General features: G+C 36.0%; 1 protein-coding gene across 2 annotated transcripts in view; it reads left to right on the forward strand.

Annotated features, from left to right (window-relative positions):
• Positions 1 to 1,201: 1,201 nt before the first annotated feature.
• GCC2 (GRIP and coiled-coil domain containing 2) overlaps positions 1,202 to 16,687 on the forward strand; it is a 63,238-nt gene continuing 47,752 nt past the window's right edge. The window contains exons 1-9 of one of the 2 annotated variants that reach the window (XM_028091273.2): positions 1,202 to 1,284; positions 1,657 to 1,713; positions 2,739 to 2,823; positions 4,015 to 4,082; positions 8,773 to 8,877; positions 9,607 to 12,075; positions 12,796 to 12,865; positions 15,421 to 15,521; positions 15,613 to 15,711. In XM_028091273.2, coding sequence (XP_027947074.1) covers positions 1,279 to 1,284; positions 1,657 to 1,713; positions 2,739 to 2,823; positions 4,015 to 4,082; positions 8,773 to 8,877; positions 9,607 to 12,075; positions 12,796 to 12,865; positions 15,421 to 15,521; positions 15,613 to 15,711 — 3,060 coding nt within the window. In that variant the 5' untranslated portion in view covers positions 1,202 to 1,278. The remainder of the gene's footprint in view (positions 1,285 to 1,656; positions 1,714 to 2,738; positions 2,824 to 4,014; positions 4,083 to 8,772; positions 8,878 to 9,606; positions 12,076 to 12,795; positions 12,866 to 15,420; positions 15,522 to 15,612; positions 15,712 to 16,687) is intronic. The other variant, XM_028091274.2, reaches the window with a different exon arrangement.

Consider the following 16,687-nt stretch of genomic DNA (forward strand, 5'->3'; position numbering starts at 1 on the left):
TCTTCAATCATATTCAAAGAAAGAGAAAACATTATTATTAAATCAAAATATTAAACAGAAGTACCACATGTCACTGACTGTATACCTTACATCATGCACTTTCTGTGAATCAATCCCAGCCAAAGACTAGGTGCTACACACTATCAATGAAGAACAGATGTTGGGGAGGACACTATACTGGCTACAATAATTGTTCTTTCTCTCTTAGTTATATATCTCTTTACTTAGTAATAATTAGCTACCATTTATTTGATACATACTGTAGGTTGCCTCTTCACATCCTTACAGCCAGATCAAACTCCAGGGAACTAAGTTGTATATTCCAATTACCTCAGCTAATGACCTTCGTTGTAAACATGAGGGGGAAGTAGGGATGACAGCAATTTCACCAACCAATCAGGACACAACAGCATCTTTAGCCACTGAAACAGCAAATCTAATGGTTGTGCCCTCAGAAGGATCCTTGCTCTCTTCTCCGGTTTGGTGTCTTCCCCCATCTCTGTCCCGACTGCCTGAGAAAGGCCGTCTCTTTTGCTTCCTACCACATCAGCATGAGTTCAGAGTCCTCTCGAGCAGAGCACCCTGGGGGGGCCTCCTCACAGACCCTAGAGCAAGAAATGCTTGTTTCAGGGGAAGCGCCATCCTTGGCTCCATCAGCTTCCTAGGGAGCTCACATGGCACCCTGCTGAACATCTGCCTAAGAAACCCCTCGAAATCAGCTGTCTGACAGGCACTCTGAGGATTCCCCTAAAGAGCAAGCAAGGTAACCGGCCTTTCGGGGGTGCCTACCCCCCAACAGTACTCCCATCATCTTCACAGGATTTTAAGACATGGAAAACGAGGCCCTGAGGGGTAATTTCCCCAATTCTCATAGCTAATAAATGGCAGTGGCAGGATTCAAACCTATCAGGGTTTGTGTCACTCAACACCAGGGTTTGACCCACCTCAAACCAGGGTTTGAACGTGCGAAAACCTCCCTCAGCCCGGTTAGGCTGCAGCCGCAAGGCGGGAGTGGAAGGTGAGCTGGCAGCCGGAGGGGCGGGGCGCGTGCGGGCACCCGCCTCCCGGAGCAGAAGCGGAAGCGGAAGCGTCGCCGGTCTGTAGCTATGGAGACGCAGGGGGGTGGGGCCACCCCCCTACCCCCCGAAGAAGCGCGACCTTTAACCTGCAGCCGAGGGTACGTCAGAGGCGGCCGCAGACGGAAGTGCGGAGGAGGCAGCGGCTGGGCTGAGTGGTTCCCGGGCTGTGCGGCTTCGTGGGCACTGCGGGCCGGCCGCCATGGAGGTAACGCTGCCCGGGCGGCCGGACTGGGACCCGGGCCACCACCTCCCTGCCGGGCCTTCCCGCGCAGCGGTTTGGGATACGGGGATGGGCGCCGTGTGAGGGCTTGGCAGCCTCCGTTCCGCGCCCCGCAGCCCCGCGCTGTCCTGGTCTCCCTCTTGCCCCAGACTCAGCCCCTCGCGGTTATCTGGCCCCTTTACAGCCAGACAGTATACGGTTTGTCACAGCGACAGATCGCGTCCTTCCCCAATTCTTTCTCACGTAGGAGTTTCCTACACTTGATTCCACGGAAAGGCTTTTACCTATAAAGGTTCCAGCGTTCCGTCTGGGATTAGGAAGAGTTCGGACACACCTGGGTTTGATTTTGTTTTGCAGGATCCTGTTCAAGATGGGATGGCTTCCCCAGCCACCCCTGGGACCGGGAAATCTAAGGTGAAGAGAATACAGTGCTTGACTAGCGGACTCACCTAAGAGTGGAAGGGTGATGAATGGAGAACTTTGGCATGGGTCGGTGGGGTGGCCTATTTAAAAGAAATCCTTCTCCAAGGGATCTCAATTTTAGTTCACACAGTAACCAATCTGTTATTTATTCTTTTTGAAGTTTCCTGCTATGAAAAGAGTTGACTTGTTGTTTACTTCCTGCTCCTGGTTAGCGCTGCTGAGAGATTCTGCAATTCTTCACACATTAAACAAAGCAATCTAATTTACGAGGATTTATATAGTGTAGTGGAAAGAGCAGTGACATAAGTAGTAGGCCTCTCCTATGATGTAAAAAAAGAGAGTTGAATTAGGTAATATTTATGGTCCCATACAACATTTAATATTCAATGATTCTAAAAAGATGGTGGTTTATTGCTTGCATACTAAGTTTTTGGCACTTACCTGAACACTCAGTTACCTCATTTAAGCTTCATGGTAACCTTAAATGATAAGACAGGTACTTTTATTATCCATATTTTACAGATGAGAAAACTGAGCCCCAAGGGTTAAGTAATTTCCCTGATTTCTTAAAAAGACTTAATGCACCCTGATTCGTCTTGTTACTGTAATTATGCTTACATGTTTTCATGTAGCTAAAGACTTATTTCAGCCTTGAATAGAATAATTTTACAGCTCCAAGGAACTTTAAGTAGAATTAGTCCCAGTCCCCTAATTTTACAATTAAATCAAAACGCAGAAAGTGTCTTAACCTAAACAAGAATATATGTACGTAAGAAGATATGTGCTGTTTTTTTTTTTCATTTCATAGTAATTGCTTAACTAGTAATTATTAAGTTGAAGTTACATTTGCTACTTTTTTTAAAAATGTGGTTTGGTTGACATAAAGATTTATTCAGTGGGATGTTTTTAGGAGGACATTATGGTTTTGTGTGTGTGTGTGTGTGTGTGTGTGTGTGTGTGTGGTATAATAGAAACATGAGTTATAACAAACTGGTAACATCATTACATTTTTTCAGCTGGAAACATTGCCCAAAGAAGATCTTATCAAGTTTGCCAAGAAACAGATGATGCTAATACAGAAAGCTAAATCCCGATGTACAGGTATTGTGTTGAAAATATTCATCTTCACCACAATCTCATTGAAACATGGTTAAAAATAGTAGGTTTTTAATAGTATATTAGCTTATTTTGTTTGCCAGTATATCCAATAAAATCATAATAATTATAGTGAAATCTATTACTATTTAACGTTCGAACCATTTGCCTGTGGTGGGTTTTTTTTTTAACCGTTTCACATCACTAAACTGCAGTTATCTTTGAATTATTAAAATAAAGTCAGGGAAAAGGATCTTAAATAAATTGTTAAAATTAAGCACTTTTTTTTTACTTCATTTGGATTGTATATTGATCTGAAAAAGCATTTTTTTTTCCTAGAGCAATCAGTTGAAATGTTAGAGACATAGGTTGTGAGCCCAAAGGGGTAAAAAGAGGCCTCAAATAAAGTAATAAAAGATTTCCATTCCTGGAATGTTGAAGTATATTTATTTGCTGAAGTTGATTGATTGCCTGTTCACCTTTATATTCCAAAAGGATGTAGATATTAGTATCCTTTTTAATACATGTGGTGAGGCCATGAATTTCCGGTGACTAACAAATGCTAACTGCCCAGCCTAAAAGCCAAGATTTATGTTCTACTAGAAAAGGTCAAATTGTGTTTAGGGAGATTGGATTAGCTTGTGATAAAGAGAGTAATGTATTTGGAAAGGTGTTCTAGGCTCCAGACCTAGACATGAGTTAATGAAATAGGTTAGCATTTATGCTTAACGTGAGGTTAGTTGTTGCTTTAAGATTGTACAGTAAGAAGTTATTTACAGCTAAAATACTATGTCTGGGATTTGCTACAAAAATATCAGGATGGGTAAGTAAAAAGGAAAAGGGAGAAGTGTCGGGATGATACAAGAGTCCGTGTAATAATTGCTGAATTAAGGTGATGGGTGTATTAATCATACTGTTCTTTCTACTTTTCTTTTTTTTAATTTTTTTATTGTTATGTTAATCACCATACATTACATCATTAGGCTTTCTACTTTTCTTATTTGTCTGGAGTTTTCCGTAAGAAAAAGGAAAATAAAAGGTAATACTGGGTAAAGTTAATACTTTCTCAAAATATTTGCTGCTTAAATGTATTCTAATTTGTAGTGGGTTTTTTTTTTTTTTAAGAATGTACTTATCACTCTAGACAATAATTATTTTCTTCGTTTCTGAACTGGAATTTTTTTAATAATTATTTAGAATTGGAGAAAGAAATTGAGGAATTGAAATCAAAACCTGTTGCTGGAGGAACTGATGATATTATTAAGGTAATGCAACAGTTGAAAATATTGCTTTAATTTTTATGTATGTACTTAGAGGAAATGTCTAATGACAAATCAAATTTCCTTTAAAGCTGTCAGTTCGCCAGAGCCCTGTCTGGCTTTCTGTCCCTGTTTTTCCACTTCTCCCTGCCCTTGGTTAAGTTTTTTACCTGTCTGGTTGCCTGTAAAAAGAGTTAAATGACCTCTCCATCCCTTTCTGTTCTAAAATGAGTATTCCTCTCTCTTGTCTTCATCCCACACACTCTGTCATTAGAGGGTTGCCTTAATCACAGCCCTGTTCTTCCCTCTCCCCCTCAGAAAACCCATGCTCAGGACTTTGATGATGATTTTTAGGCTGAAAGATACATATAATCTGTTAACAGACATATATCCCTGGATGTGACTACTGACCTTTCGAGCTGTTTGGGGAAAGAAATATTCACCCATTTTTCTTGTCTTCATATTCATATTCAGACCAAATCCCCTTGCCTGGACAACCAGTGGCAGCCCTGTTTTTCAAGACTTAACTTTAGAGACTTTTCAGTTTTCCTGTTTCCCTTATCCTCTACGTGTGTCAGCCACCAGTGACTTCTAGTTCCTTCAGGATAACGCTGTAGTTTATCAGTACGCTTTCTCCATATCCACGGCTGTGTGGTAAATGCCTCATGTCATACTTGACTTTTTTTGATACCTCCCTAACCAGGCTCTCTTCTCTTTTCAGTTTTACATGCTCTTACTAGATCATAGGGTACTGTTTTTATTTTGTTATTCCCTGTCAAAGAAGCTGAATTGGTTATTCTTATTTACATGCCCTTAATGCTGACTAAATGCCTCCCCCACCCCTAGCTTGGCCTAACCTTTAGAGTTTCTTTTACTTCTCAAAGCTCTGCAGTAATCTTTTTCCTTTTCTGTATTTATAATTTGAGTCTTGATGTCTGTTCTTTGATTATAAGTTTATAAATTATCTTACTTTCATACTAGGGGGCTCCCAACTTGTGAGCAGTATACAATTGAAGGACTCCCAGAGAGTTACTGTAGGAGAGCTTTAAATCCCCATGCATATCTCACATGATTGCTTTGTTCTTTATTTAGCTAAGACAGTATAGAAAGCAGGCATAGTGTGCACAAATACCATTTGGATTCACAGTGTACTGATTTACTTAGTATTAGTGAATTCATAGTAGCTTTCTTTGCTTATTTGGTCATTTTGTATTTTATTAATCAGTGATAGCTGAAGTAAAACTACTTGATATTTACCTAAGAGTATTGACTCTAGAGCCAGACACCCTGATTCAGATCTTTGGGTCCCTGCTCTGCCACGTACTACCTACGTGGCCATACCTAAGTTTCTTTCCTTTCAGTTCCTTCACCTGTAGACTAGAAAAATAATAATAATACCTACTGCTCATAAAGGTGTTGTATTTTGAGTTAATACATGCTTAGAACTTAAAATTGCATCAGTCACATAAGTTCTCAATAACTTATTGTAGGGACGCCTAGGTGGCTCATTCTGTTAAGTGTCTGCCTTCAGCTTGGGTCATGATCCCAGGGTGCTGGGATCGAGTCCCGCATCAGGCTCCCTGCTCAGGCGGGAGCCTGCCACTCCCTCTCCCCGCTTCCCCTGTTTGCACTCCCCTCCTTTGCTTGTACTATCTCTTGCTATCTCTCTCTCTCAAATAAAATCTTTAAAAAAAAAATAAAAGGGCACCTGGGTGGCTCAGTTGATTAAGCGACTGCCTTCGGCTCAGGTCATGATCCTGGAGTCCCGGGATCGAGTCCCACATCGGGCTCCCTGCTTAGCAGGGAGTCTGCTTCTCCCTCTGACCCTCCCCCCCTTGTGCTCTCTCTCTCATTCTCTCTCTCTCTCAAATAAATAAAATCTTTAAAAAAAATTTTAAAAAAATTAAAAATTCATTGTAATATATGTTATTGGCATATTTTATTGGTGAGGGTATTTAATACATACACACTAAAAAGGGATTTTTGTATTTGAAGAGAGAACCACAGAGGCTTCTTTCTAATTTAGTATCAGTTAACTCTTAGCCCTTGAAATACTTGTTATACAATTGCATTCCAGAATATCTAAATATCTGCCCCTTATTTCCTCCTTATCCCCGAGCAGTGTATTCTCCCTTTCTGTCAAAACTGCTAAAGAGGAGATTAGAAAATTTCTCTAAGTTAACGAGCTTTACTTTTCAGGTTAATTTCATATTAAAGCATGTTATCTCACCACTCAAGTTTCAGAAAGTAAGTTTGGTAAAATTCATGAGAACAAAACCTTTGGCTTCTAATTCTAATGAGAGAATTACTTTGGGGAGTGATTGAAAGAGATATGTATCAGTTATTCCACTGCTATAAGTAATTTTTCTATTTTAGAAAAATCCTATACTGCAATATAATACATTCTCTACAACTCTGGAAAACTTCTTGCTAAGTTTTATCTCTTCATTGGGAAAGTACACTGGAAACGTGGCTCTGAATACAAAATTTTCTGTTTTTCATATAATATTAAAAATTTATGGCTTTTTATAAGTTTTAATTGTAATTAAAATTTCTGGAAATCATCTTATTTCTGGTAGTGATCTTCTAGTGCATTGGGATACATCTAAAATTTTATTCAAAGCTGACATATTTGACTTCTATTTTAAATATAGGAATAATCATATTTTCCATGTCAAAATTTGAAGTGTATATTATTATAGTGAACTTATATGCTGCTGCTTAATGCAAGGGGAAGGTGAAAACTGCATGTTAAGAGAATGGAATTTCTAATACAGTCATTCTTGTTACTATCTCTTTGCTGCAATCAAATCTATGTTTGCTAAAAAATAACTGTCCATTCTGTGCCTCTAACCTTCAAGGGTTTTTACAGCTGTTTTCAATTAATGGCCTCTCTCTATCTCCTAAATTTAATGAATGTATTTAGGCTTCCCCTGACATTTACTAGTGAGAAGTTTATATTGCAATACATTATGTAATGTGAAAAACTAATTTTAAAACTAAAACTGTTTTAACCAAAGTAATATATGCATATGATTTACCAATAATGCTAATAACTAAAGAGCTTATTTTAATACTAAATAACAGAATTATTTCTGTTTCTAAAAAAATATGGTTATATTGCTATTCTTTGATTTATCCATTTAGACATTTAGCTCTTAACTTGCTGTTACAGCAGATGAAAATTTAGCTATCTTTCACAACAACTCTTACTTTCAGTCAAATAGATCAAATAACCTTTTCCATTTTTTCCTGGACTACCTCCTTCTAGAGCCTTCTGTCCTACACTAATTTGTTCTGGTCATTCTCTTGGTCTGCCACACAGTTTTCCTGGAATTGACCTTGTGCGATGATCCTGTGAATTTCTATACTGCTTTCCTATTATTGGCCGCTGTTTGCTAGGTGATGTGTCATTGACTTTCTTGGTTAACCTCATCTTATATATAGTATGTCTTTCTGTAGCATTCTAAGAAGGGATGTATGGGAGGAAAAATGTTGTCATCCCCTATTTTAAAATGGCTTTATTCTACCCCTGTCTGAATAATAGCTATAACTTTATATAAAACTCTAAATTTTCTGCATCTGTTTTCTTTATTTCATGTAAGTTCAGAGGCAAGCAGATCTAGGGTGATAGTGGACTAATATTTAGGATTTTAACATTTATTTAGATTTTAACCTTTAGGATTAACTTTATCTGGATTCGTGGTGAATTGGATTTATGATTTGCCTGTTTGTAAAGTCCTTGGATATTTGTATCAAGTTTTGCAAACTTTATAGAATAACTTGGGAATTGCTTCTTATTTTGTCTGAGTAAGTTCATATGTAAGTGGGATAATCTGTTCTTTGAAAATTTGATGGAATTCACCTGTAAAACTCTTCCTTCTGTTTTCTTTAGTGGACAATTTTTAAGCCACTAGTTTCATTTTTAAGTAGTTATAGTATTAATTATGCTTTTTAATTTTTTCTTGAGTTAATGAAGCTATATTTTTCTAGCAATTTTTATTCCTTTCATTTCAGTTGTTAATGTTGTTGCCAAATAATTGTTTGTAATATTCTCTTTAACTCTTTAATCTCTGATTTTCTGTAAATATGTTTCCTTTTTATTTTTATGGTTGTGATTTCTGTCTTCTCTTGGTCAGTCTTGCTAGAGTTGTTTCATTAGCATTTTTTTTCAAAGAACTGACTCCTGTTGATTTAGTTTCTGTTTCATTAACTTCCTATCCTGTTTAATTTCTGCAGAGAACAAACCTGTCTCTGAGGAAGAAGGGACACGGGTGACTTCTTGCCTATTATTTTAACCACTCCCTATTCAGATTTTCAACCAATCCCCAATTTTTGAATCCCACACATTAGTACTTCCCTTAACAGTATCTGGGGACTCTGATTTCTGAGCATTTAGTTTTCTAGAGTATTTGCCAGCTTCTCATACGTGTTTCCTTGTGAAGGTACTGTGAGTTATACTTTTCCTCTTTCTAATTCAGTTCCTCCTCCACTTTTTAGTTTTAAAAAAATATGGTGAAATTTCCCATATCCTCACTTCTTTTCTCCTTTTCTCTTTGTTCTTGTGTTGTATAGACCTTTTTAAGTCTTTTATCCTTACTTCAGTGTGGTTTGGAAAAGGTGAAGAGAAAATTATGCATGTGGTCAATCCACCATGTTTAACCTCAGGCAAACAAATCATCCTGTTCCAAAACAGGCATTGACTAAACGTCTGGATGCCATTCTTCTGGAAAAAGCAGAGACTGAGCAACAGTGTCTTTGTCTGAAGAAGGAAAATATTAAAATGAAGCAAGAGGTTGAGGTAAGGCAACAGTTTAATGTTTGGTTTTTTTATTTGTTAACTAATGTGGTCATGAATTTTAGAGCTAAGACCTTAACAAACATCTGATCTGATGATTTTAATAATTTACAAGAAAACAAGTTGATATCTAAAAAGAAAAATAATTAAAAATCATCTGGCTACATAGAAATGGAGCCAGTATTGTTTCATTGCTTAATCTTCCTTATTGCTGTAATGTCATTCTTTATTAAAAATTAATAAAGATTACTTATTTTGTGAAACAGTACTTAAATAAGTTGATTCTCACACATATTCTAAATATCATTATCTGTTCAGTTCTAGGATACTCAATTGCCTTTTGGGTCTGGGCTAATTTTCTCCAAAAGTCCCTTATTATTTTACTCAGGAGATACTAATTAAAGTCTTGTGACTTAATGCAACTTACATAATTTATCACTTTTTTAAAGGAAATTAAACTCAAGAGATTTCTTATTTCTTGGTTATTATTTTGTGTTTTCTTGTCTTTTTAGTTACTACTTTGAATAACATATTTAATACTGCTGATGTGCAGTATATTGTCATACTTAAGGTAGTCACAGCCTGTGCAGAATTCTTGGAATCTCAGTATCATATTTCTCTATGTACATTTTTGCTCACTTCCTTTTCTAATTAACCTGTGGCTAATATTTTTCCTGAAGGCAGGTGTTTCTTTTGTCTTAAATAATTTTTGTGTGCTTGTTTTTATAATAGGATTCTGTAACTAAGATCAAAGATGTGAACAAGGAGTTTGAACAATCGCAAAGAAACTCTGTGAAAGAAATTGAAAATCTGAAAAATGAATTAATGGCAGTACATTCCAAGCACAGTGAAGATAAAGCTAGCTTGCAAAAGGAACTGGAAGAAGTAACCAAAAAACAATTGGAACTTTCTGAACAACTTAAATTCCAGGGTGACTGTGAAGATAATGTTAAAAAACTACAAGAGGAGATTCAGAATATCAGGCCAGCCTTTGAGGAGCAAATTTTGTATCTGCAAAAACAACTAAGAGCTGCCACAAATGAAAAGGAGAAAGAAATCACTAATCTCCAAGAAGTCATTGAGGCTAATTCCCAGCATTACCAAAAAGATGTTATGAGTTTGCAAAAAGAGCTTTTGCAATTGAAAGCTACACACCAAGAGCAAGTTAAAGAATTAATGTGCCAAATTGAAGCATCTGCTAAAGAACGTGAAGCAGAAGTAAATAATTTAAACCAGCTAAAGGAGAATTTAGTCAGACAAGGTGAGGCAAGTGAGAACACTCAGGAGAAATATGAATGTGAATTAGAAAACTTAGAGAATGCGCCAAATGCAAACCATGAAAATCAGATGTGTCCTTTGGACTTACAAGAAGATGCTTTTGTAGAACAAGTAGTAAACGAAAAAGTCAAACATTTAGAAAATACCTTAAAAGAATTGGAGTCTCAACATAGTATCTTAAAAGATGAGGTAACTTACATGAATAATCTTAAATTAAAACTTGAAATTGATGCACAACATATAAAAGATGAGTTTTTTCATGAACGGGAAGACTTGGAGTTTAAAATTAATGAATTGTTGCTAGCTAAAGAAGAACAGGGCTGTGTAATTGAAAAATTAAAATCTGAGCTAGAAGATTCAAATAAACAATTTTGCTATACTATAGAAAAACATAACAAAGAAGTACAGAGTCTTAAGGAACAACATCAAAAAGAAATATCAGAACTAAATGAGACATTTTTGTCAGGCTCAGAAAAAGAAAAATTAACATTAATGTTTGAAATACAGGGTCTTAAGGAGCAGTGTGAAAACCTACAGCAAGAAAAGCAAGAAGCAATTTTAAATTATGAGAGTTTGCGAGAAATTATGGAAATCTTACAAACAGAACTGGGGGAATCTGCTGGGAAAATAAGTCAAGAGTTTGAATCAATGAAGCAACAGCAAGCATCTGATGTTAATGAACTTCAACAGAAGCTCAGAACTGCTTTTAATGAAAAAGATGCTCTTCTTGAAACTGTGAATCATCTCCAGAGAGAAAACGAAAAGTTATCCCAACAAGAATTAGTACCAGAACTTGAAAATACCATAAAAAGTCTTCAAGAAAAGAATGAAGTATGTTTAGTTAGTCTCAGTGAGAGAGATACCATGTTAAAAGAATTTGAAGCAAAGATAAATTCTCTTACTGAGGAAAAAAATATTTTCATAGGTAAAATAAAATCTTCTCATGAAGAGATGGATAATCTCCATAAAAAATGTGAAAGGGGAGAAAGATTGGTCATAGAACTTAGGGAAAAAGTGGAGCAAACTAGCCAGTACAACAGTGAATTAGAACAAAAGGTAAATGAATTAACAGGAGAACTAGAAGAAACTTTAAAAGAAAAGGATCAAAATAACCAAAAACTAGAAAAGCTTACAATTCAATTTAAAACTATTTCTGAAGACCAGGAAGCCCTGTCATCTGAAGTGAAGTCTCTTTATGAGGAAAATAATAGATTAAGTTCAGAAAAGAACCAGTTAAATAGGGATTTGGAAGCTGTCCTGTCCCAAAAAGAAGGAACTTTTATGCTTACGGATCACATTTCTGAATTAGAAAAGAAACTTCAGTTAGTGGTTGCAGAACGAGATAATTTAAGTACAGTGCTTGAAAACGAGCAGGTTCAGAAGTTATTTGTCAAAACTCAGTTATATGGTTTTCTTAAGCAGATGGAATCCAAAATTTCAGAAGAAAATGAAGAACAAGATGTTGTGAATGTCCTGCAAGCTATAGGTGAATCCTTAACTAAAATAAATGAGGAAAAACACAGCTTGATTTTTCACTATGATAAAAGGGCAGCAGAGTTAGAAAAAAAGATTGAATGCCTTCAAGAAGAGAACACAGTTCAATGTGAAGAACTTCGATCTTTACTAAGAGACCATGAACAAGAGAAAGTTCTCTTAAGGAAAGAGTTAGAAGAAACGCTGTCACATAAAGAGGACTTGCAGTCTGATCTTCTAGAAATGAAGAATGCTAATGAAAAAACAAGACTTGAAAATCAGAATCTTTTAAGTCAAGTTGAAGAAGCCTCTCAAAAATTATGTAGCAAAAATGAAACCCATAATGTAAAAGAACAATGTCTTGTAAAGGAACTTGAAAATCTGAGGCTATCACTAGAACAAAAAGAAGGGGAATTACAGGATGTGAGAGCAGAGTTGTTATTATTAAAGGTACTCTTATTTCAATTTTATTAATTTAAATAAATTCTTAATTCTAGTCTTAGATTCGAGAAAATATATACATTAAATTTTTACACTTTGAAGTTAGAAGTAAATTTTCATCATTTAAGCTCAAATGACGATTTTCTAAAAGTACAGTAAACATTTTCCTGTTGTGTATCCTCTATCCACATTGGTCACTTTTTGGTTTTAGATCATTTTAGAATCTTGATCTTGCATAAGATTAAATGATTAGGGGCTTAAATGTCTTGGTTAAAATTATGCAGCCAGTCACCACCAAAACTACATAATGAAAAAGACTTGAATTTCATTCTTATGTAATATACATAATACCTTTCTTAAAGAGCACTGTTGAGCAAAAAAGTGGGCTATTGCAGTATTTAGCTTTAGCCAAAATTTTAGATTTTTCTCCAAAAATTTATGAAAGTATGATAAACAATAATCATTTAACCTTTCCCTTATTGCATTGTGTTTGATATGTGTCAGGTTATTCATCTTGGCCTTGGATACTACTGTTTGGTTTTTTTTATAGTAAATACCATATGCATGATAAGGTCAGTATTACCTGGTCTGTCAAGGTAGGAAAAAGACTTCATCAGATTGCCTTTTACGTGAATTTTCTTTAATGAGGATTTTCTCATGCATGACATGATGGCCAATTCACTGTGGGGAATGAAGTGATTTTCTTTTTGTTTTTCCTATAAAATCTAGGATTCCTTAGCAAAATCACCTATAGAAAATGATCAGCCTTCTTTAGTAAAAGAACTGGAAGAAAAAATAGGTAAGTATGGTTTTGCATATCTTATTGCAATGAATTACACAGATTCTTCTAGTGTTAGAGGCTATTGAGAAATGTAGTAACCAGTTAGTGAGTTGTTAAATCGTAATAACTAGCTGTCTCTTTCTAATGTCCCCATTCTTGCTTGTCTGCCATTTGTTGGCCTTCCCTTCCAAAATTACCACTTTCTTGTTTAATCCAAAGGACTGATGTGATTCCCTTTATAAATGGTTCCATGATTGTTTGGGGATTTTTCATTCATTTAGCAAACTTTATTTGAATGCCAGACTATATTAATAGCAGAGTGATTAAGATATAGACTATGTCTTCAAAGAGTTCAGTGCCAGGAGGGGCTATTGCAGTAGTTTGAGGTGTGGACAAGATACAGTGCTGGCAGTACAGGAAGGCATGATTAACTGTCTTGAGTTAGGAAAAACATCACAGAATAGGCTGTACTTTTGTTGTGTCTTGAAGAATGAGAAATTTGACAAGAGAAGAGGCAGGAGGGAACAGCAGATGCATGTATGTTAATATATATAAGATTAAGGAGCATACCAAGAAGTTCTTGGAGAAGCAGGAGTCCCATCACAAAAGCAAAAGAGTGTGTGCAGAGCATTTGGGACTTTTTCCTAATGCATCTTCATCAACTAACATTATGGGGTAGCTATTTTATTCCCATTTAAAAATGAAGAAACAAATACTTAGAAATATTAAGTAATGTGCCCATAATGCTTCAGTTTAGTGCCCAATTAGTCTGGTGGGGAAGAGGGAGAGGAGGAAGTTGTAAGATTTTATGATGAATCCTATTTTCTTGAGGTGGATGATTGAGGCAAGTGGAGTTAGATGAAATTAGGAACTTCAGTTTGAGACATGTTATGTAACAACCCTAATACAAATGTCAGGTAGACTGCTAAATATGCAAATCTGGAGTTAGGGGGAGGGAGCTAGACCAGAGATAAAAAGTTGTAGTTAACATAATAGTTGCATTAAAAGCCATAAAATGGAGATTGCCAAGGAAGTGAATGTAGAAAAAAGAAGACCAGAGACAATTAATCTGTCATTTAAAAATCCGAAAGACAGGAACAGCAAAGGAGATTGAGAAGGAGTAGCCAGTGAGTTAGGAAAACCCAGAGCATGAAATGTCTTAGAAATTAAGACCAATGAAGTGCAAGTGATAGAAGTGTTTCAAAAGGGAACAAGTATTTAACCGTGGCAAATGCTGCTACAGGTCAAGTAACATTAGTACAATGAACTAATCATTAGATTAAGCAGCATAGAGGTCATTAGTAACTTGATAACCTGTTCTGTGATATGCTGAGGCCAGAGCCTGATTGAAATGAGTTCAAGAAAAAAAATGGGGGAAGAGAAATTTGAGACCATGTGTACACAACTCTTACACAGAGTTTTGCTTTACAAGAAAGAGATGAGACAATAGCCAGATGGGAAGTGTGGTGATTTGCCTTTTTGTGTGTGTGCAATGTTTCACCAGTCCTTTTGTGACCTCTTCCCATCCTCTTTGGTCCTTCCACTGTTTGCTCTGAGCTTTAAAGCTCTTGATATTTTCCTTATTTGCATGTTGGGAAAAAATCCATTAGGGGGATTTGCTGCACAAGAAAGAGGGAGCATTGCTGCACTGATGCCTGAGTGGGTTATAGAACGAAATGCAGAAGTGTAACAGCTGGCCAGTGCTGCACATACACAGAACGGTCACCTGTAGCGGCAGAGGAAGGCAGAGGCTGTGAGCACAGGTGCATCTAGAATAACAAGCAAGGACAGAAATTCAGATCGTGACTTAAGCAGAAATAGCAAGAATTAAGATCCGGAACACAGGAGTTGAAATAGAGGAGATGGCTAAAGACATTAAGGGAGAGATCAGGATTGGATATGTAAAACACATTATGGGTTTAGTTGTAAAAATCACACCTGCCAACCAAGAGGTGTGTGCCTATGGATCCTAAGTATTTAACTGTGTCTGGTATTTCCCCTACATAACCCTGATTTGCAGATTGCCACTGAAAGTCCTACGATACTTGAGTTTCTGGGAAATCTTTTTTTTTTTTTTAAGATTTTATTTATTTATTTGAAGGAGAGAGAGCACAAGTGGGGGTGGGGAAGGGCAAAGGGAGAGGGAGAAGCTAACTCCTCACTGAGCAGGGAGCCGGATAGGGGGCTTGATTCCAGGACCCTGAGATCTTGATCTGAGCCAAAGGCAGACTCTTAACCAACTGAGCCACCCAGGTGCCCTCTAGGAAATCTTCTAATGTTAAAGGAGTACTAATACCCTCTCTAGTTTCTAGCTGCCTATGAAATGATTTTTAAGAAAAGTAGGCTATTTTGATTGATTGCAAGAAATTTTTTACATTGTTTGCCTTGCTTAGGTAATGAATAAGCTTTCACTTAAAAAAATATTAATATTTTTGCTACTTATTTCATTACTTTTAATTCCAAATTACAGATTTTGTGTTCCCAATTGAAGGTCAATTTCTAAGGCTCAAGTAAGTAAATTGGGTTTTTTTACTTTTGAGTTCATATATAATTCTTTCATTTTGTGTTTTTAGGATATCTGGAAAAAGAATCCAAAGAGAAAGAGGAAAAAATAAATAAGATAAAACTGGTTGCTGTGAAGGCAAAGAAAGAACTAGATTCTAGCAAAAAAGAGGTAAGGGGACTTAAAAATGCAAGCTTCAGGAATCTTACATGTTAGAAAATCTAATATTTCTGTCCATAAAAAACTCTTATATTTAAAATAGGCTCAGAGTCTACGGGAAGAGCTAGAATCTGTTCGATCAGAAAAGGATCAGTTTTCTACTTCCATGAGAGATCTCATTCAAGGAGCAGAAAGCTATAAGGTAAAAATAGTTATTTTAATAGCAAGTTATATTTGTAACTTCTAAGTTAAGGAATGTACTAGGAATGTAAAACTCTTGTCCATAACACAGTCACCTTGTATTTTTTAGTAAATCCTTTTTTCTATTTTTTTGTGTAATGTGGTAGCATCCTAGTATCAAGATTTTAAGTGTCTAAGCTTTAAAGTTCCTTCAAGCTATTATTTTTTTAAAATTAAAATTCTGTTTTAAGATTTCCTAATAAAATAAGTAACAAAAAAGATGGCTATTATTACTGTTATTATTTTATATTCTGGCCAAGTGAATAAACTTGAAGCTCAAACAACAGTTTAAAAAGAAAGTGAATGCATTATTTGGAGGTAATAATGCTTGTCAACCTAATATGAGAATTTATTATAAAAAAAATAAAATGAGAGTGCAATGACATCATTAAATGTAAGATAAATACCATTACATTCTTTTATGTATCTATTTGGCAAATATTTATACAGTCAGGCCGAATACTGAGTTCTAGGGAGATGCAGTCAACCAATTACACTAAATTCATGCCCTCTTAGGACTTAAATTCCAGTGGCAATAATAAACAAGTAGACAAAAATATAAGAACCTTACTGTGTAGAACAATAAAGGTGGGTGGTAGGGACAAGAGAGTAAGCCAAGTGGGATTGATTGAAAGAAGAAAATTCCATAATAGCCAAAAAATAAAATTTTTGGAAGAACTTTAATGAGAAAATTTGGCCTTCATGAAGAAAACTGCAAAACATATATATGGCAACTATTATTATTTGAAATACTAGTTTTCAGGTTGGGTTACATGTTCCAAAACAATTTCACTAAAAAATCTAGGATTTTTTTTGACTGGGCAATCTTGATCATTCTAAGTTTCAAATGGAAAATAAGCTCACAGGAGTAGTTAATACTTTTAAGTGAAAAAAGAAAATGGACATCTTGCTTTAGCAGATGCTAAAATTTATTATGA

The sequence above is a fragment of the Eumetopias jubatus genome, unplaced genomic scaffold (genome assembly GCF_037043125.1).
Source record: "Eumetopias jubatus isolate StellerSeaLion01/CBP00866 unplaced genomic scaffold, mEumJub1_p1.0 scaffold_9, whole genome shotgun sequence".
Taxonomy (NCBI): domain Eukaryota; kingdom Metazoa; phylum Chordata; class Mammalia; order Carnivora; family Otariidae; genus Eumetopias; species Eumetopias jubatus.